This window comes from Bidens hawaiensis, unplaced genomic scaffold, assembly GCF_021521415.1.
Source record: "Bidens hawaiensis isolate Kalapana, Puna unplaced genomic scaffold, B.hawaiensis_p1.1 tig00001382_1, whole genome shotgun sequence".
NCBI lineage: Eukaryota > Viridiplantae > Streptophyta > Magnoliopsida > Asterales > Asteraceae > Bidens > Bidens hawaiensis.
In genome coordinates this window covers 1,971,707-1,999,589 of record NW_027491078.1, presented here as the reverse complement: position 1 = coordinate 1,999,589, position 27,883 = coordinate 1,971,707, and the positions used below count along the sequence as shown (strand labels likewise).

Sequence of the window (27,883 nt, the reverse complement as noted above, 5' to 3'; positions counted from 1 at the left end):
ATGGCGCCAATGAAGAAACACTAAGTGACCCCGGGCAGATTACGGATAATCTGGGGGTTAAATAGATGTTTCCACGAGGGTTAGGTCCGGCAAAGATGGTTATTCCTCTGATGACCTGCAAAACAGACACCGTGAGCTCGTCACTGAGAAGGGGGGGTACCTCCTTGTGACCACCCTCCGGCGTGAGAATCAGACTAGATTGCTCTTGAATATAAGTGTATATTAAGAGAAATTGCTAGAGCAGATATCAGATAATATATGGAGATAAGATAAGATACTGTTCCAAGGTGTTGGAGTATTTATAGCCGAAGGTAGGTTTCCAAGCAGGTACAGCCAGCTGTATAATATTCCTTTTCTACCAACTGTGGGCTACGCACGTGCCATGCTGGTGGTTGGTGGGTAGGCAGCGGCTGATAGTGACATGGCCGGCTGTGTACTATTCCTTTTCCACCAACTGCAGGCTATGTACGTGCCACGACAAGGGTTGGTGAGTAGGCAGCGGCTGATAGTGACATTTTGTACTAGAGCGTGCTCCTCGTCGTACTGTTGTCAGTGAGCTGTCACCCTGTGATTGGTTCATGGGCTGTTTTGGTCAGATCTTGTCTATTTTGTCCATACCTTGGCAGGTATAGTACAAAAGATCCTCCAGAAGCGTACGGACTGGCTCATTTGGGCGGGAGTATTCCCGCCTTGCTCATTCCTTCTTCAGGTGACATTACTGAATTATTGAGAGTTAGTGCCTTGTGTGTGTAGCCTTGCTATTAGTGCGGGTAGCCTTCCCTGATGGCTTGTATCCGCAGCTGCGGGAACAGGCGGGGTACTTCACCATTGGGAGGCTTTTCCTGCGGGAACAGCTGGCGTACTGCGCGTAAGGTCTTCATCTCTCTGAGCATGGTGGGTCCTGCGGAACCAGTTGGTCTTTGCGCAGACGTCCCTCTTCAAGGTGAGTCTTGCGGGTCCAACTGGGCCCTGCTGGGACCTACCTCTTCACGTAGCAAATGAGGCAATTATATATTGTCATTCAAATCTCTTTCTTGTTATATCAACAAAACATTATTATAAGCTCGCTCATTACATTATTATTCTACTCTGAAGTCTAAAGTTAACTGCAAGCACTGAAGAACACATAAAACAAATGATATTTTCTTACCAATGACACATACCTCTATCTAAACAGTTCGTGTTAGTCGTTTTCGTTCAAAAATGAGATATGACATCTCCCTAGTATGTTCATGTGACCGACATATACGCATAGATATCGTCACGTAACTAACATTACCAAAAGTAGATATTCATTTCATGAAGTTGACAAATGAATGATTATTAAGTAGATCTTGACTTTCCATTGTTTTATTTAAGTATATTTTTATAACTTTAATGTACAATCAATAACAATAATAACAATAGAAAAATAGTAACAATAATAATAATAATGTAACAATTCTAATAATAACAATTTTTTTAACGGCCAATAAATCATTTAAATAAGCTACTGACTAAATTCACCATATCAGGATACACTCACCTATTGATCTGGAGAAAACCCTCATCTAAGACCAACGCCCATGACCAATCGCCTGAAGGCGCGACAGTGCGATGAGATCAAACTCGTTCCAATTCAAGGATCCAACTAGTGAACGGCATATACTCTCCTAGTCTTCCATCATTACCCGGTGCTGCCGAAACTAAATAATGGGGGCATAAATCGATCTTAAGTCTCTCATTTACCACTTCACCACCAACTCATTGGCTAATAATAATAATAATAATAATAATAATAATAATAATAATAATAATAATAAACCTACCCTTCAGTCACTAAGGGGGTGTTTGGTACAGAGAATGGAATTGTAGAGAAATGGAATAGAGAAATGGAATTGTAGAGAAAGGGAATTGGTCTGGAGAATGAGAATTGACTGTTCTGTTTGGTAGTACAGAGATTTCAGTAGAGAAATATAGCTGAGAATCATTTCTCTTGTTTGGTACATAGAAAATAAAAAGAGAATTATATCAACTTTATCATTAGCACAAGTATTTTTTTCATAACAAATATTTATTAAAAAATAAAAAACATATAAAAAGATGCATAAATTCCAACCAAAATATGCATTGATCAAACCAATAATTCACATACAAAACATAGTTTTTAAGCAAAAAACATCAACCATAGTTAAAACCAATTCACATACAAAACATACTTCAACCATACACAACTATCCCATTGAACCATCGGTATACAACTCGACCATCTCAATTTTCTCTTCTATTGTCAACGCAAGAAAAGAACGTCATAGATCCACATCTTTACCAATCAAATGAGCTGCTTTGAACCGTTTTTCGTAATGATACCTGGTAAAGCTTTCAACTCATCACTAACCTTTTCATAGATTTCACGAGCCTCCATACCTTCTTTGCTAAGTTGTTCACCCACCATCTCCCCAAATCGAAGCAAAACTTCCTTGATATCTTTGCAAGACTTTCGATATATCTCATCTGCATCCGTGCTTCTACCTCTTTTGCGCTTGCTTGTTACACTTCCTGTTTGTCCTTCAGATCTATCAACATTTGGAACGGCTTCATCAACAAAATCAAAGTCTTTCTTGTTATATCAACAAAACATTATTATAAGCTCGCTCATTACATTATTATTCTACTATGAAGTCTAAAGTTAACTGCAACCACTGAAGAACACATAAAACAAATGATATTTTCTTACCAATGACACATACCTTTATCTAAACAGTTCGTGTTAGTCGTTTTCGTTCAAAAATGAGATATGACATCTCCCTAGTATGTTCATGTGACCGACATATACGCATAGATATCGTCACGTAACTAACATTACCAAAAGTAGATATTCATTTCATGAAGTTGACAAATGAATGATTATTAACTAGATCTTGACTTTCCATTATTTTATTTAAGTATATTTTTATAACTTTAATGTACAATCAATAACAATAATAACAATAGAAAAATAGTAACAATAATAATAATAATGTAACAATTCTAATAATAACAATTTTTTTAACGGCCAATAAATCATTTAAATAAGCTACTGACTAAATTCACCATATCAGGATACACTCACCTATTGATCTGGAGAAAACCCTCATCTAAGACCAACGCCCATGACCAATCGCCTGAAGGCGCGACAGTGCGATGAGATCAAACTCGTTCCAATTCAAGGATCCAACTAGTGAACGGCATATACTCTCCTAGTCTTCCATCATTACCCGGTGCTGCCGAAACTAAATAATGGGGGCATAAATCGATCTTAAGTCTCTCATTTACCACTTCACCACCAACTCATTGGCTAATAATAATAATAAACCTACCCTTCAGTCACTAAGGGGATGTTTGGTACAGAGAATGGAATTGTAGAGAAATGGAATAGAGAAATGGAATTGCAGAGAAAGGGAATTGGTCTGGAGAATGAGAATTGACTGTTCTGTTTGGTAGTACAGAGATTTCAGTAGAGAAATATAGCTGAGAATCATTTCTCTTGTTTGGTACATAGAAAATAAAAAGAGAATTATATCAACTTTATTATTAGAACAAGTATTTTTTTCATAACAAATATTTATTAAAAAATAAAAACATATAAAAAGATGCATAAATTCCAACCAAAATATGCATTGATCAAACCAATTCACATACAAAACATAGTTTTTAAGCAAAAAACATCAACCATAGTTAAAACCAATTCACATACAAAACATACTTCAACCATACACAACTATCCCATTGAACCATCGGTATACAACTCGACCATCTCGATTTTCTCTTCTATTGTCAACGCAATAAAAGAACGTCCTAGATCCACATCTTTACCAATCAAATGAGCTGCTTTGAACCGTTTTTTCGTAGTGATACCTGGTAAAGCTTTCAACTCATCACTAACCTTTTCATAGATTTCACGAGCCTCCATACCTTCTTTGCTAAGTTGTTCACCCACCATCTCCCCAAATCGAAGCAAAACTTCCTTGATATCTTTGCAAGACTTTCGATATATCTCATCTGCATCCGTGCTTCTACCTCTTTTGCGCTTGCTTGTTACACTTCCTGTTTGTCCTTCAGATCTATCAACATTTGGAACGGCTTCATCAACAAAATCAAAGTCTTCAATATCAACAGGTGAGCTTTTTTGCGTCTCTTGAACAACATCTTCTTCTCCAAGGTCAACTGCTTTACTACCAGTAGCTCTATCCTTACCGAATATGGTACACAATTTGTCATAGAAAGGAAATGACTTGTCACGAAAATTCACAGCACCTTTGTGAGACTACAAGACAATTACAAATAAATTAGACTAAAATTTTAAAATCTAAAAAACATATTTTTTAGAATATACCTTCACGTATTCATTCCAAACACCATCATCGGCAATAATACAACATTTTTGTTCATCCCAACCAAACCCACTTGTATGCACCATATCATATACAATGCTAAAGTGTGTCTTCCATGTCTTCATCCTAGACTTTATATGTGGTTCTGCTTTGAGGCCAGAGTTAGGAAGATTTACATCTAACAATTGTTGAACACCATTTAAATAACCTGGTTTGAATCCATTGTCAGCACCAGCATACTTTCCGGATGCATGTATCTCCATTAATGCATCAATTAGCTTTGCATCTTCATCATTTGTCCAGGTATGCTTGCTCCGAGTAACTCCTCTCACTATATTTGAATCTGCCATGTCTACGTACAAATGCATAATTATACAATTAAAAATCATAATTCATGTAACTACAAATACAAATATAACAAGAAACATTAATAAGAAACAAATAAAGTGCATAAATAAACATTAATAAGAAACATCCTTGGTTCTACAAATAAAAAGTACATAATTGTCAAACATAATTAAAAATGTGTTTGACTAACCTTAAACCATTTCCATCTTTCATCAGTTTCATTATCTGGCACTGGCACGGGTGACTTGTAGAGTTCTTTGTGTAATCGACATATAGCATTTAAGACTAACTTGAAATACCGACTTACAGTTTCCCCGGACCGATGAAATCTGTTGACTAGTATCATATTCTTTGCATTATGAGCAAGGGTATGTAAAAACATAGCAACTTGCTCATCGACTAGCATGTTTTTACTATTCTTTAGTCCCCCTCTAGTTTCTAGCATATCACAAAGTGTTGTAAATGCATGTATATTCATTCTTATGTTAACAACACTCGTAACATCACTTTCATAAACCATCCTCACCATGTTTTCACGCCTATTATGGTAACTCATTAAATATTTTTTACGTAAAGTCATTGACTCAATCGACCGACGCAAATGATAAGTACACAACATTCACCAACGAATCGTAACATAAATGACATAAAATGCACCTATGGCAACTATTCTTTGTCTGGAAGGTGATCTTGCCATCTACACATAAAAATATAAGAAAATTCAAGAAAAACAAACTAGACCTCATATATATAACAAATCAAAAGAGTTCATAGTTCCTATTATACACTAAACTAGACCTCACGAGAGATTGCAGGTAAATTAATGCAAAAACGCAGCCAAAGTGAAAGAAAAGAAACTACACAGAACTCAAAATTGAGCTAAAGCTAAAGTGCAAAATTTTGACATTATATGCTATTTTTTTCCTTTTAAGTCAGAAGGGGTTCCAAAACAAATGAATTCGGATCAAAACAGGTTCGGGTTACAGGTCAGAAGGGTTGACTCACAGTTTGGAAGTACTTGTGAAGATTCTTTTTCCATTGGATCTTATGCAGACAACGAACAGGCCCGTTGGAACTAAGGGATGCTTTTAAAACTTTAAAAATTCATCATATAGTTATTAATATGATGGTGCCTTCTAAACTAATGTACCAATATTAGTTGTCAATTTCAGTGGCTTGTAATACAAGTTGTGCAGCTAGTCAAACAAGAACAATAATTCCCATGTGCAGTTTTGAGAACTAAAATAGCTGGAATGATATAAAAAAAACATGGAAAGCTGACACATGAATCATGATACACATTACACATACAGTATAATGAATATTAAAGATAGAAGACAGTAGTCACATATATTTCAGTGAAACTGACCTGATACTATCATATTCTGACAGGTTAAAATACCTGATATTAAGGGCTGATTAGTTGAAATCGCAACGGAAGCCCATCGGTTAGCGATAAATTGGTGTCTTCTAGAATCAATTTTTACAACCATGCACCTAATATTTGTCTATATAATGATCATATGCACTTGTAATGTTCTAACATCTCATAATAAGAATATCCTAGCTACAACCTGTGACCAGACGGAACTACAATGCTAGTGTTCATTTATTAGCCTTCATGCGTAGGCCTGTAAACGAACCGAACGAACGCATACAAGGGCATGTTCATTTGTTTGTGTCTGTTCATTTAACTTTAAGCAAACACCAACACGAACAGTTAACCGGACAAATATACGTGTTCATGCTCTTTCGTTTAAAAAAATGAACATGTTCGCGTTCGTTTATATTTGTTCGTTTAAAATCTTAACGAACTGTTGACATAAATGAAAATATTTGAACAAACACAAAGGAACATATATAAATAAACGTAAACAGACACAAACAAACAAACAATATTTAATTAGACATTAGGCATTAGGGTGATATAATTTGTAAAATACAAATAACATTTAATTATTTTTATAAATATGTAAACAAGCATAAATAAGTGATTCAGTGAACGACCGAAACACACGTTTTTGTTTGTTCGTTTAAAATCTTAACGAACTGTTGACAAACATAAATGGAAATATTTGAACAAACACAAAAGAGCGTATGTGAACAAACGTAAACAAACACAAATAAACGTAAACGGACACAAACAAACAACATTTAATTAGATATTAGGATGATATAATTTATAAAATACAAATAACATTTAATTATTTTTATCACTATGTAAACGAGCATAAATAAGTGAACGATGAACGACCGAAACACGCGTTTTTGTTTGTTTGTTTAATTAATGAACACAAATTTAAGTTTATGTCAAATAAACGAACTTCCCGTCAAACAATTCACGAACAATTCTATCGGTTCGGTGCGCATGCAACCCCTAACACAAAACCCTAGAAATTAAGCACTGTAATCTCAATAACAATTACAAAATTCATCAAAATTAGGGCAAAACTCAACCCAATTGAAATTAACAATACATAATCCAGTCTGCAACATGTGAATCAAACAATCAATTGATTACTGTGACGAATCAGAAGGTTTCTTAATAGAACACGAAGACTAGAAGTCGGGAAACAGAAAATCTACGAGGATAGGGAATAGGAATAGGGAAACAAAAATCATACCTGGTTCGGGCAGAAATCAAGCGAGGATGGTGGTGGTGTGCGTGGGTGGGTAATTAGATAGAGATTAGAGGATGGTGATAGAAGTGAAAAGGAAGAGAATGGAAGTGAGAAATGAAACCATTTCTCCGCTTTTTTTAGAGAAAAGAAATCAGGGAAATGGAAATGGTTTATTTCCATTTCTCACCTCTTTCTTTCGTAAACAAACAAGAGAATTGTTTCCATTTCCATTTCTCACCCCCCAATTCTCTGTACCAAACACCACCTAAGGATAAAAGGAGGCTGCATCTCTGGCAAACTCACAACCCATAATCTCTAGCATTTATGAAGAATCACACATTGAAAAGTGTGAATAATTAACCTTTTAGCTCTTAGATCTTCTTAACTGTACGATCATACCTTCTCTGAAACACTACAAATTTCCCTTTTACCTCTTCCATCTTTGCTTCCATTCATAAAAAAACAGAGCTGACACTAGAACCTTCCCAATATTATCCTTCATAAATTACTCGTTGCCAAATCCAAATTACATACTGGGTTTATGTAATCTTACTGGGTCTTCTTCCAATTTATCCAATTCTGGTTCAAAATTTCCAATTTCATGATGCTCTGTTTTTCAATCTTGAGACTCTGTTTCGATTGTGTTTTGAAAATCGTCTGGAATTTGATGCAAATTTGATGTTGTTTTCGGTTAAAGATTGATATAAAGTCTGCTTTGTTGCTTTAATTTAGTTTTTGATCTTTAATTTGTTAACGGTTGGATCGAATTATCGAGTATTCGAATACTCTGTTTTGGGCTCTGTTTTTAATGGTTTATGTAGGAACAGAGTAATTTCAATGCAATTTGATGTTGTTTTCGGTTAAAGATTGATATAAAGGCTATTGGGTTGTTTTAATTTTGGGTTTTGATTTGTAATTTATTAACGATTGGATCGAATTATCGAGTATTCGAACACTCTGTTTTTGCTCTGTTTTAGGTGAAGAACAGGGGAGTTGAGATGGGTTTAATTAATTGGAATGTTGTGGTGGTGATTGTGATTGCGAGTTTGATTGTGGTGTGTGTTAATGGGGAAGATGAAGATGGTGAATTTGAAGGTGTGGATGGTGGAGCTCCAATGGTGAAAACAGAGCAAGATAGTTTGTACTATGCTATTCAAGGGTTTGTGGGTAAAGAATGGAATGGGTCGGATCTTTATCCGGATCCTTGTGGGTGGACTCCAATTCAGGTATTTTTCATGTTTTTTTTTCTTTCTTTTGGGTTCCATTTTGACTTTAGGTAAATCACTTAATCATCATCATGATTCATGAAGTCTTAATTAATGGTGTAATGAGCTCAAATGGAAAAAATAGAGTTGTAATAATTAAAATATTAAGAGATTTAAATATCCTAATAAAGAAAATTTTGAGTTTGGTATAAACGAGTTAAGTTGACAACATGAACACATCTAACCGTTCGTGTTCAAGTCAACGTGGCGATTTATGTGTTAAATTGCTTAATCCATTTGCTTTTAAATTTGTGTTTATATGGTGGTTTGGTATAAACTAAAAGTTAAAGAATACCGGCATTAAGTTTTTATAATATAAAACATTTGTTGTATATGTCTTTGTATTTTTAGTTATAAATTTATAACTTTAGTTATAATTTAAAACAAGCTTTATAATGATTCATGCCAATGCATGGATATTCATGTCATGTTCTAATTCATGTGTCTGACATAGTTTTTGGAAGTCAGATTTTTGGGTTTGTGTTAAGTTGGTCAGCTCAACCAGCAAACACGACCCGATATATCGTATGTGTATATACTATATAGTTACATATAAGTATATGCAACTTTATAAGTATATTTATACATATGATTGTATAAAAAATTATACATATGATATAAATAATAGTGAGTGTGGCTTTACTCATGCTTTAGCTTCACTTTGGCTGTGTGCATCCTAAATGTTCGTACACTATACCATTTTAGGGTATCAAGTAACAAAAAGTTGAATGTTTTGTGTTTTCTTTCATGCATAAAAGTTGAAGTGGAAAATTATTTTGCATGAGAAAATGATGTGGCAATTACATGCTATTCAGACTTTTTTGACACAATTTTCAACCGTTAATGTTTATTATTTTGTTTTACAGGGTGTTTCTTGTGATATTTTTGATGGATTTTGGTATGTAACAGACATGAACATTGGTTCCATCCATGATAACTCACTTTCATGTGCTCCAAATGCTAGATTCACCCCATATCTGTTTCAACTCAAATACCTAAAATCACTAGCATTTATCAATTGTTTTTCTATCCCACCTATGGATTTTTATTCAGGAAATTGGGCTGCGTTTTCGGGTAGTCTAGAGTCTCTTGAGTTCCGGTCAAACCGTTTGACCGGACCCATTCCAGCCACTTTTGGTCAACTCGAAAAGCTTCAATCGTTAGTGCTAATCGAAAACCAGTTATCAGGTGGATTACCGGACAACATTGGTAACTTGCGACGTTTGAAAAGATTGGTTTTAGCTGGGAATCAATTCATGGGTAAAATTGGAGATAGTTATGGTTATTTGAGCGAGTTATTGATCATGGATTTGAGTAGAAACTCGTTATCCGGGGGCTTACCTTTGACTTTTGGAGGGTTGACTTCTCTCTTGAAGCTTGACTTGAGTCAAAACCAGTTGGGAGGGAGTATCCCAAGTGAGATTAGTAGTTTGAAGAATCTAACACTTTTGGATCTTAGTAACAACAAGCTTTCTGGTGGGTTGACCAAGTCAATACAAGAAATGAGTTCATTACAAGAGTTGGTTTTGTCAAGAAACCCTATAGGAGGTGATCTCATGAATATTAAGTGGCAAAGTCTTCAAGGTCTCATGGTTTTGGACCTTTCAAGCACGCGGTTGACAGGTGGGGTCCCCGAATCGGTTTGTCAAATGAAAAGGCTAAGATTTTTGGGTCTTAGTAACAATAATCTTTCGGGATATCTTACACCAAAACTAGCAACATTACCATATTTAAGTTCGTTATACGTATATGGAAACAACCTCAGGGGAGAGCTTAAATTCCCTCAAGGGTTTTATGAAAAGATGGGAAGGCGGTTTGGGGCTTGGAATAACTCAAACTTGTGTCTCACTGTTGGTTTGATGCCTATGAAGTTTGGACCGTTTGGGGTAAAGTCGTGTCAAGAAATTACGTTAAATGAGGTTAGTCTTAGTGACTCTAGTTATAAGTTGGGTAACAAGAATCAAAATCCTGATTTTCATTATCCAACTTACTCTGGTTGTTTAGGAAACAAATTAATTAGGATTTGTCTGATTTGGAGTGTGTTCGTGACAAGTGTCTTTTTCGTGTAATAATGTGGTTTGAACTCTCTTAGTATCTTTAACATGAATTAGGGTGTATCATATATGGATTTAACAACTTTTAGATCTTATGACCGAAAACTATGATCCTATACTTCTAATAGGCCGGTTAGAAAAACTTGATGCTTGATGTGACGAGTACGTAGCGATCTCAACGACCCATGATGCTAAAACAATTATAATTAACCGAATTAACTAAATTTATGTTTGAATGACTGAATACATAGTAGGTGTATGATGTGTGAAAATGTATATGCACTTGGGTGGATCTAATGGGAAAATTAACTTTGTTAGGAATTATTAGAATGCAGCTATAGGCACAATAGATGGTGGCGTTTAATGCAACGTGAGGTTGTATCTACACATTAACGTTTTTGTTGCTTACTGGGCCATTTAGGAATGTGAAAAGTTTTCAAAATAAATGGCACTTTATTTCCAAAATACCTTTTAATAATTGATATACAAAAGTAGTAAAAGTTGTAAGATAAGAAATGATAATTCACCAACCTAAATGTAAAAATTAAAGTTTAATATGAGAGTGATAAATGAACTAAGTTGTATCTTTAGTTTGAATTTTTTTCTTAGTGATGAATTAGAGCTTATATAAATAATATTACAACGGATCAGGTCAAGGTTATAAATGAGTTTTTAGTATTATCTGCGTTAACGAAAAATGAATTATTAAATAGATACTATGATAACCACATAGGCACTTATACATGGTGTATAGAAGAACATAATTAGTTAAAACGTCACATTTAAAGTAATTTGTATACGATGTAGGATGGCTCGTAGAATTTTAGAGCCCTATTAATCAACCTTGGAGAATAACTTACAATGCAACCTTGATTAATCTCCCCTTTATGGTGAAACTGAGCATGATCTCAAAGAAACCAGACTCGAACAACTCCTAAAGACGTTTGACGAAACGGAAATAGAAGTCATCCGGACTGGAGCCCGGTCACTACTGCATGCAAAGACATCCTCTTTACTGTCATCTTTAGAGAACAGTTGCACTAACATGACCAGATGACCGCATATAACATCCTAAATTTTTATTTATTTTTAGCAATAAAAGTCTCCTAAGGATATGGGCTTGCTTTGAAAGTGAAGGACTGAAGGCCCATTATGAAAATACATGAATGATAGAATAAACCTTACAAGGCTACAAACATTAGGCCTCCATTCCCACACGTCATTACCAACTATGTAACATCCGTTATTTTCAAGAAATAAAAAATAAGGATTTATTATTTATAATGGATCTAGTTATTATGAATGGGCTTAAAAATGAGTGGGCTTAAAGGTGGACTTAGGGTATACATAGCCCATTTATGGAATAATTCCTACACCATAATCCACCATAAAAGCACACTTAAGCTCCTAGTTCGGGTTCGAGTAAGGATTTTGAATACGTTTAGATCCAATCAAGATAATAAGAAAACGTGAAGGGATCAACACAAAACAACATCTACAAGTCCGGATCTAGATGTAACTCGTTTAAGGTAAGTATTCGTTAAAAAGGTTTATTAAACGGGCTTGTTATCAAGTGAAAGTTTTTAGAATAATAGATCGGGTCAAGTTATGTAATAAAGTAACAAACTTGATGTTAAAAGAACCTAAGAAAATATATCTCGCAAAACAAGTACAATTCGGTACGCAAAAAGGTTTAGTAATTATAATCGGTTCGACTTGAAACTCATTATAATGCTAAATCGGGTAGTCTAAAAGCCTAAAGTTTATAAATTGGCAAAAGTTAAGATTCAAGTAGTGATATTCACAAAATGGGCCGGGTCGGCAAAATCCTGTATAATCAAAATTTGGGCCGAGAAAACCAGTATTAACATGTGGGCCGAGAGACTGGTCTTGCGAATGGGTCATGGCCTGTTAATGGACCACGATTTGCGGATGGCAAGTCCATTATGTGAATGGTTGTTTGCAAATTAACCCCCCCCCCCCCCCCATTATGCAAATATGGTCCATGAATCCCTATTAATCGTTTGCAAATTGGCCATATAAAGGGTTCACTTAGGATGAACTCTATAGTAAATGAACTTAGTCTTGCAAAGCTAGATCAAGGTCATGCATAAAGGTCCATGGTTGACTAATTGATAGTTTTCGTTACTTCTCTGTTAGTTCCAAGTTGGTTCAGTTAATAACAGTTAAATGCTTAAACAGAGTCCAGCGATTCAAGGAAACTTCTCAGTTAAAGCAATAAAATGTAAACGAATCTCAATCTCTTCTACCGTTAAAGTTTTTGGGCTGATGTGTATACTTAACATTATACACACGCGCACGCGCACACACACATATGTATGTATGTATGTATGTATGTATGTATGTATGTATGGTTTAATGAATCATAGGAGATTATAATTTTGTGACAGATAAGTTTTATAATGTTTTTAATATAAGTTGCATTTTTAATAAACTTAGAGGGTTTTGGATAAGTTTTTCAAACTTGCTTATTTGCTTTTGGAAAAACAAAAACACTTTTGAAAAGCTTAATTTTGAAGTTTTTGAGGAACTTAGTCAAGGTATTTTTTAAAATCAAATAAGAAAATAAACAAAATGTAAAAGTTCACCCAAACACTACTTTATAAATAAAGCATCTAGAAAAGGCTAACCACACTTGTGGACTATGGTTGAGTTAGTTGTAGTTAACTAACTAAACTGGTACAATGTCATTATCATCCAATGTTTTAAAAATGGTATTTTACTCGTATCGGATTTAATTCAAAAATGGTATAACCGGTTGAACCGGGATGTACCAGAAGGTTCAACAAGGTTGAATAGTTTATCCCGTAATTCTAAATAAATACAACTTCAACTTAAAAATTAATCCAAGATACATTAAAAAAAACATCACACATGAAAAATGATCAAGTTAAATAGAAAGTTTATACTTTGTATGCGAACTTAATCAATTACAAAAGATGTAAAGAAACCAACCTTTGATTTGCATGATACAAAATTAGTTTATTAGCAAATCACCGTTTACTATGTTACTCATTTCAATTTTATCCTCTAGGTTAAAAGTAATTTTTAAAAGATATGAGCTGTAAAAAAATATTAAAAATTTCTTGGGTTTAAACCGATATTTTTAAAAAACCAGCGGTACGATGTCTAGCAAAGCGCCTAAAAATACCGGGCTTTAAATACCGATAGTCATACCAAAATCCGATATAATTGATTCAACCAGCCAATATAAACCGGTTTTCAAAACATTGCTACCATCACCTCTCTCTTCCCTTTTGGCTTGTTGTGGTGATTAGTTATTTGTTGTACAAGTCATTTTCATAACTTCAAAATGGGTCGTACACTGGTACATACCTTCTTTTATATCAGAAAAAACATAATTTCTCATTGGTATATGCAAGCAAAGAACAAAAGGTACAAGATACTTGGTTTTTATGGTTTTATCTTCTTCAAATGACAACCCCTACAAAGGTTTTATTTTTAATAAGAATCCTATGGTTGTATTTTAAATTTTAATTGCAAGAAACATACATATAGATCATGGCTATAACTTTAGGTTATAAAATTTTTAACCGAACATGTTATAAATTGCTTCCATTTCTTAAAAATTATCATTTATTATCATTTAATGCATGTGAAAAACCCAAAATTCAAATTGTATGGATTCATAAAGCAATTGCGTTTTCATGAAGCAAAATTCCATTTGCTTCCTTGGAAGTTTCTTATGTGCCTGCATTTGATTGAAGTGATATTATAGTTAGGTCTTAATCATTATGTTAATTTGATTAGTACTTATGCTAACTATATACTTGCAAATCCATTTTATGTAAATAACTATTATGTTAACAATATAACGTTAATGATTTATATTTAAAGTTATCAATGTGAATCTAGTGTTTAAAACCGTTAGTTAACTTAGACTTTGATTGACTTATTTTGACTTTCGAGAATCACTATCCAACATAAATGATCTGGTTAGTTAAATGATAACTAGCGATGGTATTTGCTAAATCTAATGGCATAATTACTAAAACTCTATTAATAAAAACGGTAAGTAGTTAACGAATTGGTAAACTGTTGTTTCTCTTTGTAACCAATATATACTTTTCAACTAACGAAGGCCAGGAGGTCTTATACTTTTCAACTGAAACAACTTGTGGGCGTTTTTGACAAGCTCTTTGTTAAAAGACTTTGGACACTCCTTTAGTGAATGATCTTACGCGTCACAAATAAAGCAGCGCGAAGCGTTTAAAAATCCACACTATACCATAACATTAAAAAGTGTAAAACATCATAAAAAAATCTAAATTTTAAAAACATAAATAACAAAATTACCTTGGCAACAAATGAATATCTCAATGACCAACCAATGATATCAATACACGGTGGCTAAATACCTATGAAACTTGCACAATTCAATCTCATCTGTAAATACATAGCCATGAATATCACAATGTCTATTGCTTGTTGTCACATCCTGGCTTAGGGTCTGGGTGTGTGACCCAACGTTGGTACCTGTTTTGTAAATATATCAGAGTTTAAGGTTATAAAGCGGAAGACTTTAATAAAATATTATTATATTTAAAAGACGGGATTTTAAAACACCCGTTAATTTGTACATAAGTGTTTGGATTACAAAACCATATTTCACATTATTTTATTTATAAAACATCCATTGAGCCATCAGATCGTTTAACGGCTACCCTTCTTCTCCAAACACCTATTCACCATTACCTGTAAAACAGTTATAAAAATACGTCAGCAACACATGCTGGTGAACACGCTAACACAAAACATTTAAGTTACTTAGTTATCCCCTCGGGTATCTTATGACCCGGCCTATTGTGGCTTAGGAAACAACCAAGTTAAATATACTATTATAAACCTCCGGTTGTACTTGAAACCTCTCAGCGATACCGTAGCATCGAGGTCTTAGCAACTATCAATATACACGAGATAATCCCCTCTCGGACATTGCTTAGGTCCGGCCCAACGTGGCGGAGGCATTAGCAAGTGTGGTGCGATGTGCCCACCGTCTACCCACATATGTAAGGATCCAGACAAACGTATACAATAGCCTGAGGGCCAGCATTACTTTTGTTTATAAAGTTTTAGGGATATAATCCCATGCAAACATTCAAGACTTTGTTTTATAAAAAGTTGGACGTATTCACCTTTCTTTTTGGTTGGTGTTTCTCACCAATTGTCTCGTTACCTCGGACCTATAGTATGAGAATAACATTTTATAAGTACTAGATCGTTAACCTTTAGTCCGATTGCATAACCTTTACCTTGACATTTTATCTCTTTATAAATATAAGGGCCTCTAGTCCTTTCTTGTTAATCACTTATAAACCTTTGTTTCTTTTTCGTGAAGAATCATATATTTCAACTTTCTGTTATTATAACAAATACTTAATAAAATCTTTATATATAATAAAGTATTATTTTATCCATAATCTCGACTTTATGGAATCTTATTTCCACTTTATAAAATCAAGATACAGGCTGTATCCCTGACTAGGGTCTAAGCCATTTATAATATAATAATCGGGCAGAATCCCTACCTTGAATGGTTTATTACTCGAAACGCCTATGCTCTATTTGGACCGCACTTCTACTTGGAGGGAGGTCGAGAGAGTAACTAGGTAGAGTTATGGCACACGTTTCGAGGTAAGATTTGTCGGGATATCGCCATATCGGGGTCGTGGCACGCTTATCGATGTTAAGTATGTGATTTGGAGTGTGAGGATGATTGAGGACCCCCCCCATGGCCGGTCTATTTATAGAAATTTTTCTGCATCTTCGCGTATCGCGAAGCTGCTTCGCGTATCGCGAAGATGTACTAGCTTCGCTGAGTCGCCGCGTAGACTTGCCACGTGTCCTGCATCTTCGCGTATCGCGAAGATGCAACCCAGATTCTTCGCGTATCGCGAATATGCAAAACTTCAATTCTGTTCATTTTTGGTTCCTGATCTTTTGGTAACTTGCCATATCTTGATTTCGTCTTATCATCCAAAAATACAAAGGCGACTCGCGGTGATGCGGGCGTGCGAAGTGCAAAGCGTGCCACATTGCGCCCCGTGTCCGTGTACGTGCCAGAGCCCGTACCTGTGCGCGTCGGGTGCGATCCGCTAGGACTAGGGAGAGTTATTGGCTACTTAAGAACATTATCATGGAATGTTCTCCCCTTATAAAGTGCTTAATATTTCTTTCTTCTTCCAATGTGGGATGGAGTATCCTTACTTCATTCCCTTGATATAAACTACTTCCCTTCTTTGTATTATTTTTCTCTTTTCTTTTACCATGAATATTTTTAGTCCCTTAACTTTATTATTTGTCAAAAATTGTCCAAAATTTTCGTGATGTTACACTTGTATATACTATGAATATACAGTTAGATAACTACCACAAAGGCATAGCAACCCCCACAGACGCAAAGGAGAAGCAGCAATAAACAGCTACATCAAAATAAAATTACACCAATTCGACCAAAGAATAGTTAACTTTTGATCTATTTTTAAACCACGAGAACCCTAAAGACTTGATATCACCATTAATACTTTCAATGTGAACTTTTTTTTAATCCTCGTGTATCCTTTCGTTTCTAGCTTTTCAGTTTCATTAGCAAGGCAAAATAATTATACCACAAATCATCTCCTTCTCTATGCCCCCCAATGCACACTTTATCGGAAAGACCCAACAAGTCTCTCGCCCAGGCCCAGTTCTTCTGCTGTGCAATTCGTGCGGTGACACGGGGCCCAAACGTTTAAAGGGGCCTAAGGGTTTTTTTTTTTTTTTACCGGAGGGCCATGCACCATGCCCTTACGTATTGCCAAACCATGGACGCCACCAAGCACATTGAGAAAATGTGGTCCACTTAATCAGGACCGAATCACATATCATGCACATGTTAGACGCCAGTTAAATGTTCCTCCTACTCAACGTCTTTAATGTCGGGATTGAATTCAACTCCACCCTCCAAGCGGAAGCGTTGAACTTAGGTGGCACCCACCTACACCATTTCATAACATAAATCGGCTCACACCTCTGTTGGAAACCATTAGCTTTTTAACCGAGCTAACCGAAGCTCCCCTGATAACCCTCCCAGCCACTTCTATGAATTGCGCATCCACATATAGGAGGTGAGAAACCACGGACCCCATTTTGAGTTTGAAGCCCCATAAACTCTGACAGCCTTGACTTTTTGATTCTTTAATATAATATTTTAGTATACAAATTGTTAGAATCAAATTACATATAACGATTTACGAACATGCCAATTTCATTAGAATATTAATAATTATTTTACTTAATAATAATAAAATAATAATAATATTTCGTGTGTATAGTTTCTGGCGTTAATACTTTTAACGCCAGAAACTTATTGGAAATATCGACTCAGGAACGAGACTTTAAAAGTTTAAACGAATCCATATAGTTGATGCTTACTTATTGATCCTTACTCATTTCAAACCCTACCTGATAAGCCTCTTTATGACCCTTATTATTCATTTTCATTTGAACCTTTAGCCCCCATCTTCCAAAACCCTAAACCTAATGTAGAGAGAAAGAAAGATCCGGCGGCCACCGCACGACGGCATCGGATTTCCGGCGACGATGCACGACGGTAAAAACATAAACACGAGATCCTCCTGTACGATCTATGATCAACACGGTCAACCTTTAGCAACATGGTCAACCCCGGCAACTATCATGTAGAAACGAACATGAAGGTAAAAACTAAAAAACACGTTCTTAATCTACTTATTTATTTACAGATCTAATGTTAAAATACTTTATAAACCTTTTGTATATGTGTTTTTTTTTAATTTTTTAAAAATTGTTATTTAACTATTTAAGATAACTAACCGTCGAAAATTTGAAGAGTGGGTTTTAATGAGCACGAGCCCAATCAAGGGTAAACATTGGCAAAAAGAACCGGCTAATTTAACTGATTCGAAAATCGAAAACCGATAATATAGAGACCGGTTTAAAACGGATTAAAAATGTATGTTCGGAATTGGTTTGTAATTAACCGGTTTCAAACGCGTGAGTGAAGGACAACATTAAAAGAAGCGTTGGTAGCCTAGGTAAATTACGGTAGTAGCGGTGGTCGATTGTTACCGGTTGAAGTCTAAATTGGACGACTGCATTATTAAGTGACAAGGTGATCACTAAAAGATTATTATATGCGATTATGTGTTTGGATAAGATCTAATCCATGGCGTTTGCTTGATTTATGTGGCTGCATTGTGATATTATAGTTAGTTTGGTGGTCTTAAACATTTATATTAAATAACTTTTATCATCTTATTTAAGCTGAATCTTATTATTTTAACACTGGTTGAGAATCATTATCTGCTAAATCATATGATAGAACAATTTCAAATTATTTCTATTGATAAGTAATAAAGAAAGTTGTGTTTCTCCAAGATGACTTAACTACGTAACTAACTACTAAAAGGAACTTGATGTCAAGATGTTTTGTTTACAAGGCTGTGATATGATTTTAATTGAATACATTAATTATGTGATTTGAGATTTTTAGAGAAACTAATTTACTAGTGGCTAACAGGTTTTATAAGATGGAGTATCCCACCTATGCACACACGACTTGCTGGATGACAATTGACATTTTTTTTCAAGGTAATTTTGAAATGCTTTCTCGCGAGCCCTGTGAGCTTGTGACACAACTGTCTACAGATCTAGCTAAACAAAGTGTTGAAGAACATTCTGTATCTCTAAAGAGTTTTGGGAAATCAATAGCTAATCAGCTTATGGGCTTTATGCAGTACCTGGAACGGAGTCCACGTCAACATAACATAATACAAGAAGAGCTGAAGTTGCAAGAAGACTTACTGGACTTGTCCCAACATCGAGCTCGCTTACCAATCTTGCTAGAATTAACACCCGTTTTCATCATGAACACAATCCGATCTTGCCACACATCGCAAGCATGCCTGGCGATTTTAGTTTGTTCACCGTAGCCGAGTTTTACTTGCATCTTGGCATGTTTGAAGCCTATTTGTGCTCATTCAAAGCCACGTTTGAAGAATATGCTGACTTGATTATCAGAGTCCACTCCCCTTGACCAATTGCTTCAGCCGAGCAATTGGACCTTTATCAAAGATGGTTTAATGTCAGAACAGAATTTACAACAAAGCTTATGCAATTGGAGTTGCACTTATCTCATAGGACTCAACACCTTGAGGAAGCCAAAAGACATCTCTATCTTTTCAGACGTTATGTCTTGGACTGGGTCCATGAACTATTTAACTCGGATTCAATGAAGTTCTCTCAATTAACAATGATCGAACGGCTGAAATCGAGATTGACTATAGCTGTTGGCTTGCTTAGATCTTGAGAAAGGCATTAGACACATGCTTGTGTGTATACTTTACCTTGCTGATCAACTATACAAAAAGTGTATTGAAGTAGCATGTTTTATGTTTGATCTGGCATGGTAAAACCCGGATAGTGGTGAACCCAAGTGTTGGTGCGACAAGTTTACGTGATTTTTGACATGGGTAAAACCGTTGGTTTTTGTACCACAACTAAAACAAAAAAATAGAACCAAAAAGTTATAGAAAATTGAGGTGGGTTAATGTGGTGGCTTGGGTTGATAAAACTTGATCGTTGGATATAGATTGGTCTAGATGGAGCAGATTGGCTTTCTAATATGTTTTTTATGAATAAATAATAGAGCGAATTGTTTGGATATAAATTCGTTTAGATGGAGAAGATCGACTTTGTAATATGTTTGTTTTGTTTGTTGTTATCCCGTCCTTTGCTAGCTTCTTGTAGGAGAGGTTTGGGTTTTGCTGTTAATGAAATTTGCTATTCAAAAAGAAAATTAAAAAATTAGTCATTATCATAAGGGGCATTTAAATATTTCTCTTTCCTAAACTTTGAAATTACATATTTTTTCAAACCATGCTTAAAGAACATTATACATTATGCATTAAAAACTTGTATTTTAAGAAAATATGTAATTTTAAAGGTTTAAGAAGAAGAAATATATAAAAATCCCTTATCATGAATAGGCTATACTAGAATTAGTTTTGGTATCATCTAACCTGATGATTTCTTTTCTTGTATGGACCTACCGATATACTCATTTAGGAGTTCAACATTAATTATGAAAACAGTTAGACCATAAATTCCTTGGATCTTTTAATATACACCCAGATTATAATAAAAATTTTGGATACATTATACACTTAAGGGGATGTTTGTCCTGGCTTTTATTTATTGGCTTATGCTTATATTTTTAAGTAGCTTATAGCTTATTTTTTATTATTTGATAATCTCTTTTTAATTGTTTGAATTAGCTTATATTCTACAAGTTGATAATAAGTTGTTAAATTCACCATTTTTTAATTTGTTATAGTAATAAGTTGTTACAATAATTATTAATCTACTAACATTTGAGGACAAATGAGTAACTTGCACCCTTACACAAATAAATTTCTTCAAATAAGCTAAAAAACCATCTTCAAATAAGCTTTTATAAATGAACTTATATAAGCTTCTAAGCATAAGCTTAAAAAGCTAAACCAAACACCAAGTTAATCTTATTTTGTGAAAAAAGGCTAAAAAAGCTATAAGCTTTGTTAAAAAAGCTAGGCCAAACACCCCCTAACTCTATCTTGTGTCCGTCAATTCAATTCCACACCCCGATCTTAAATTCATATTTCCACCCCGTGCCAATTATGGGTGTTGAAAAACCAAAAAAACCGAAAAAATCCAAATTGAAAAACCAAACTCAAACAAAAACCAACGGTTTGGTTTTATGTTTTTGTAAAAACTGTATTTATGGTTCGGTTTTGGTTTTGCATGTAATAAAAACCGAAAAACCGAACTGAATCGGATTTCTAGATTATAATTTTTTTATTTTTTATTTGAAATAATTTATAAATATTTAATAAACTTGTAACTCATATATCTTTGGTCAAATGTGTAATAGTCAGTTAGTTAATAATTTACAAAATTATACCTATATTCATTGCTTTCGGCCTAACTTTTTCTTTCAACCTAAAATTTACAAGCTCAAATGACAAAAACTAAAACAAAAGCCTAAACTGAATCGAAGCCAAAAACGAAAACCGGAAAATAAAACCCGAAAAGTTTCAAAAATCTAAAAACCAAAGTTTCGGTTTTTTATTTGGTTTTAACCTAAAACCGCACCAAACCATACTGTGCACACCCCTATGTTCAACTATGGAAGTATGGATGGTAAAATTTTTAAGCTATATGCTCACAACTCAACTTCTTCGTATGACCTCTGATCCATTTCATTAGCTGATTTAACAATTTAACCGATTTCTAAGCAACTTGATATCTTAATTAAAAACTCCCAAGTCATATACAACCTTGCGGTCTTTATTTATTATGTGCTTCCATTAAGGCATTAGAGCATTCCCAGCCCGTTCTCTACCCTATATCCATATATATTATATAATAATGGGCAAATACCATAAAAAACCAACATACTTTTTGTTTTTTCTCATAAAAGTCCCTCAATAATTTTTTGCACATAAAAGTCCCCGCATATGCTAATTTTGAACAAAAAAAATGACATAACTTATAAAAACACAACTTTTTTTCTTAAGTGGCAAAAATTGACATGCTATAGATAATTTCTTACGTTGCAAAAAATTGACATAAGATAAAGGCATAATATTTATGGTTTCAAAAACAAAAGCCATAATGGATATGAGAAGAATATAAGAAAAAAAAACTTCACATGAGTGGATTGCAGTCCACAGAAATACACGACGGGATTTTGAAAACTCTATCTTAGAATAGGAACTTAAATGAGTATAACTTATAGGTTAAAATTTTATTTACATTTGTTTTCTAGTATACTGAAGGTTTTTTTAAAGCTTTTGTTGTATATGAATATATAGTTAATATATGTATTATAAAACATTTAAAAAATTCATATTTCCAAGTTCTAGGGTCCGGTTCTATACGACAAGTTTTGGGTATAAATCGTAAACCAAACCGTTCACTACGGTTTAAAACTTTTGAAACCGGCCAACCGAAAGGTTTGAAAAAAAACGACTGTGAAACCAACGTTTGAATGGTTTCACGTTTTTATACCGAGTCGTGAACACCTTAATGTCACATAAGAAAAAAAAAATATGTTTTTTACAAGTTATGTCACTTTTTTGTTCAAATTTAACATGTAGAGGGATTTTAATTTGCAAAAAAATGTTGAGGGACTTTTATGGAAAAAAACAGAAAGTGTATTGGTTTTTATGGTATTTGCCCTATAATAATTACACTAAAACACTGTATTTTCTCTCTACTGTTTAATTAAATAACATTTTTTATACCTTTATCATCATGTTTTCTCTTTCTTTCACTCACAACTACTTTATAAAAATATTAAAAAATTATACAGCATTCAAAGTGAAACTTCAAATTTAACTTTCTCATATAAATTTTCTCTATCATTTACTCATAACCATACCTTATAATTTACAAATTCTCTTTATATAATTTTAAGAAAGGAATTAAGAATGCTCTTAGTCATACTGCATTCTTGTGAATTACCTGACAACCCTTCACTAGACGCCAGTGGTTGTAACATTTCCTTAGAGAATATGGAGTCCTCTCACATTCTCTTATTTTCCTCATTTTATCTCGAATGTCACGTCAACTTTTTTCATGTTTTACCACTTTTTTCTTATTTTCTCCAAACATCACAATAGCATTAGCCACTTTTTCCCCATTTCTTCTCAAAGCCAAGAACACCCCTAAAAAATAAACTGGGCTAAACTTCGAAATAATCCACGATTTTCATGGGGAAAAAATAGGGACAAACCAGGAAATGGTATTCCTGGCCAGCCCCGTTTATTCCCACCACTTTCCCAGCTTCTTCACGTGTTCACTTCGTGTGGCCCTTTGAACTTTAATGACCCCTTATAAACCACCCCCACCCCCACCCCACCCACACACTACATTTGAATATGCAATCATGCAGAATAAATGTTTTCATCCTTAATATCATATACCAATACACTGACTTTCCACAACTTTATGTAGTCGACTTCAATAGCAAACATTTATACTTCTACATTCTTTTTTTCTTATTCTTACTTCTACAACAGTCAATACATTCTTGTGTTCATTTAGTCTTACGTCAAAACTATATGTTACATTCATATTAACATTCTAAAATTCACTACTAACGATCATTCCACCTCAACACCTTTGGATTCATATTCATCACATTAATTAGTACCATATGTTTACAATTTCATTCGTGAGATATTGAAGAAACACTAAGTGACCCCGGCAGATTACGGATAATCTTAGGGTCAAGTAGATGTTTCCCACGAGGATTAGGTCCGGCAAAGATGGTTATTCTTCTGATGACCTGCAAAACAGACACCGTGAGCTCGTCATTGAGAAGGGGGGGTACCTCCTTGTGACCACCCTCCGGCGTGAGAATCAGACTAGATTGCTCTGAATACAAGTGTATATTAAGAGAAATAACTAGAGCAGATAAGATATGTGATGGTATAAGATAGTATATGATACCGTTCCAAGGTGTTGGAGTATTTATAGCCGAAGGTAGGTTTCCAAGCAGGTACAGCCAGCTGTATAATATTCCTTTTCTACCAACTGTGGGCTACGCACGTGCCATGCTGGTGGTTGGTGGGTAGGCAGCGGCTGATAGTGACATGGCCGGCTGTGTACTATTCCTTTTCCACCAACTGCAGGCTATGTACGTGCCACGACAAAGGTTGGTGAGTAGGCAGCGGCTGATAGTGACATTTTGTACTAGAGCGTGCGCCTCGTCGTACTGTTGTCAGTGAGCTGTCACCCTGTGATTGGTTCATGGGCTGCTTTGGTCAGATCTTGTCTATTTTGTCCATACCTTGGCAGATATAGTACAAAAGATCCTCCAGAAGCGTACGGACTGGCTCATTTGGGCGGGAGTATTCCCGCCTTGCTCATTCCTTCTTTAGGTGACATTACTGAATTATTGAGAGTTAGTGCCTTGTGCGTGTAGCCTTGCTATTAGTGCGGGTAGCCTTCCCTGATGGCTTGTATCCGCAGCTGCGGGAACAGGCGGGGTACTTCACCATTGGGAGGCTTTTCCTGCGGGAACAGCTGGCGTACTGCGCGTAAGGTCTTCATCTCTCTGAGCATGGTGGGTCCTGCGGAACCAGTTGGTCTTTGCGCAGACGTCCCTCTTCAAGGTGAGTCTTGCGGGTCCAACTGGGCCGTACCTCTTCAGATATAATGGTTAACATATTGTTTTAAAGCATTCTCGGCGTTAACATATCATATCTCAAGTCTATGAATTTCGATCTAAATTTTCACATGAGGTATCTTGATTATATTAACAACGCACAACTTTGTGTTAGGTGTCAACTTTTTTCAAACGACCAACTCGTGATTTTAATAACTTTAGTCCTTTAAAAACCTTGGGATCTTTACAATATTAGTCACACTTCATAACTCACTATTTTATGTGATACATTACTTTGTACCATCTCTTTGTAGTAACTCGTTCACTAAGTTCAAGCATTCTCAAACATATTCTATGACATGATTATAATTAAGTTATATACAAAATTTATTACATATATGTTTATCCATGTTTTGCAACAAATTTTCTTTTATTCACACTTACTATATACATATAGACTACGTCTTGTATGGCGACCCAAGACCACATTATCATTTAGTCGAGTCATGTACGACTTTGTGAATGTCTTGCAACTCATTGGGTCATTTACAACTTCATCATCAACACTACTTGACACCATTATGGATCATTCAATAACTTGTGACTCATATAACAATTTGATACCACTTTCAACTTTATGGGTCATATTTGATACCACTTTCAACTATTCACTAGTAGTTATACTACATTGTCTTGAATCGATTTTAACATTGTGATATATATTCAACATTTCTCTCTTTACAACTTTATCACTTCTATCAACCAACCCAAGTGAATTTATTATTTCAACAAGTGCATGGTCACTTTACCAACCTTGTGAACCATGTTTACAACGTGGGTTAAACACAACCTTTTGATTATTAATCTCATTAGAGCCTTTAATTACATATAATCATTCAACCTCCTCTTTGTTTTATTTATTGTAGAACCATGATTTTAGCGGGAGACTATTACAATTTAAATATGTTACACCAATAGTCCTCAAGGGGTAAAACAACGAAAATGACATTATATGTAAGTAACTAAAACCGAGACGAATATGCAAATAAAGGATACAAAGTGAGTCGTTTTTGTAAAGAACTTATTTTATAATTTGAAATATTCAAAAGTACATAAAAGACTAATTTAATCTCTATAAAATATACGAAATTGCATTGTGTGACTAATCTAGATGTTGGTTGGATGTGAGAGGCACAATGTCATCCCCAGCTATTTTTATTTTAACTTTGTTTAAAATAAATGGGTATAAATAGGCACATAGCCACTTATACCATTTATGGAATAATTCCTACACCATAATCCACCGTAAAAGCACACACTTAAGCTCCTAGTTCAAATTCGAGCAAGGATTTCAAATAAGTTTAGATACAATCAAAATAAGAAGAAAACGTGAAGGGATCAACACCAAACAACGTCTACAACTCCGGATCTAGATCTAACTCGTTTAAGGTAAGTATTCGTTAAAAAGGTTTATTAAACGGGTTTGTTGTCAAGTGAAAATTTTTAGAATAATAGATCTGGTCAAGTTATGTAATAAAGTAACAAACATGATGTTAAAAGAACCTAAGAAGATAGATCTCGCAAAACGAGTACGATTCGGTACGCAAAGGTTTAGTAAATATAATCGGGTTCGACTTGAAACTCATTATGATGCTAGATCGGGTAGTCTAAAAGCCTAAAGTTTATAAATTGGCAAAAATTAAGATTCAGGTAGTGATATTCACAAAATGGGCCGGGTCGGCAAAATCCTGTATAATCAAAATTTGGGCCGAGAAAACGAGTATTAACATGTGGGCCGAGAGACCGGGCTTGCAAATGGGTCATGGCCTGCGAATGGACCACGATTTGCGGATGGCAAGTCCATTATGTGAATGGTTGCAGATCTGGCATCTTTGCGATACGCGAAGTTGCATCTCTGCATGCGTGACACATGGCAGCACCTGGTGACACGTGGCAACCCTACTGATGACTCAGCAAACCTAGAGCATCTTCGCGTATTTCGCGATACGCGAAGATGCAGAATTTCGGCTATAAATAGAGGAGGGTTCGGCACATTCCATCTCACACTAAACACACACATTTTCACATACTACGCCTCGTAAAGATTGCCAACCTCGTAAAGCCTGTCAAGCTCTGAAGCTCTGACGGTTTAAGTAGTAGTACGCGAAGTAGCGTAGAAGTACTGCTCGACCAATCATAAGCATTTAACTCCAAATACCTGTACGAGGTAAATGGTTATGCTTAAGTTATTAGGTTATTATTTTATAATAGCTTAGACCATAGTCGGGGAGGTATAGCCCGAACCTTGATCACTGTTAAGTATACTATAACTTTTCATAAGCAAGGGTTATAGTTAAATTGTTATTTGTTAATGATTAAGAAACGTAATCATTTATATACAAAGGGTATAGTTAACAATAATATTTCTTAATGATTAAGAAACATACTATTCATTCACCCAGGTTATAGTTAAAGTAATGCTTCTTCTTGAAGAAGAAACTTGGTATAAATGTTTCTTCCTGAAGAAGAAACCTGATATATAATTAATAATAAACAAAGGGACTAAATGTCCACATGTTTTGTACAAACAAATAAATTATCAAGGTTAAAGCTATACAGAACAGACTACGAGGTCTGAAGCTAGATCATAGATCTAGATATTTATACAAATGTTAATCTCATACTATAGGTCCGAGATAACAATCAATCAATCTGAAAGCTGAAAACAGAAACAGGAATCAGTAACAGAAACTGATTTAGAGACAGGGGTCAGTAACATAAACTGATCAATATACAGAAATCAGTATCAGAAACTGATTATAATCATAAAAGGTGAATACGCCCTAAACTTTTACAACTCTTTTAGAGTCTAAATGTTTACATAGGATTTACAAATCCTTAAAACTTTGTGTTACAATAACAAGAAACGAGCATACTCAGATTAAGAGTATACATGTATCTGGATCCATACATACATGGTTACTCGGAGTTTCTCTGGGGCCATGCATATCATCAAACACGCCTCTGG

General features: G+C 34.9%; 2 protein-coding genes across 2 annotated transcripts in view; one reads left to right on the top strand and one right to left on the bottom strand.

The window, feature by feature from the left end:
• LOC143572390 (uncharacterized) overlaps positions 1–27,883 on the bottom strand; it is a 188,972-nt gene that overhangs the window by 58,010 nt on the left and 103,079 nt on the right. The gene's annotated exons all lie outside the window — the stretch shown is intronic.
• LOC143572706 (uncharacterized) lies at positions 8,153–10,655 on the top strand. The gene is made up of 2 exons (XM_077057784.1): positions 8,153–8,547; positions 9,453–10,655. The coding sequence occupies exons 1-2, from the start codon at positions 8,320–8,322 to the stop codon at positions 10,653–10,655; spliced, it is 1,431 nt and encodes a 476-aa protein (XP_076913899.1). The 5' UTR covers positions 8,153–8,319.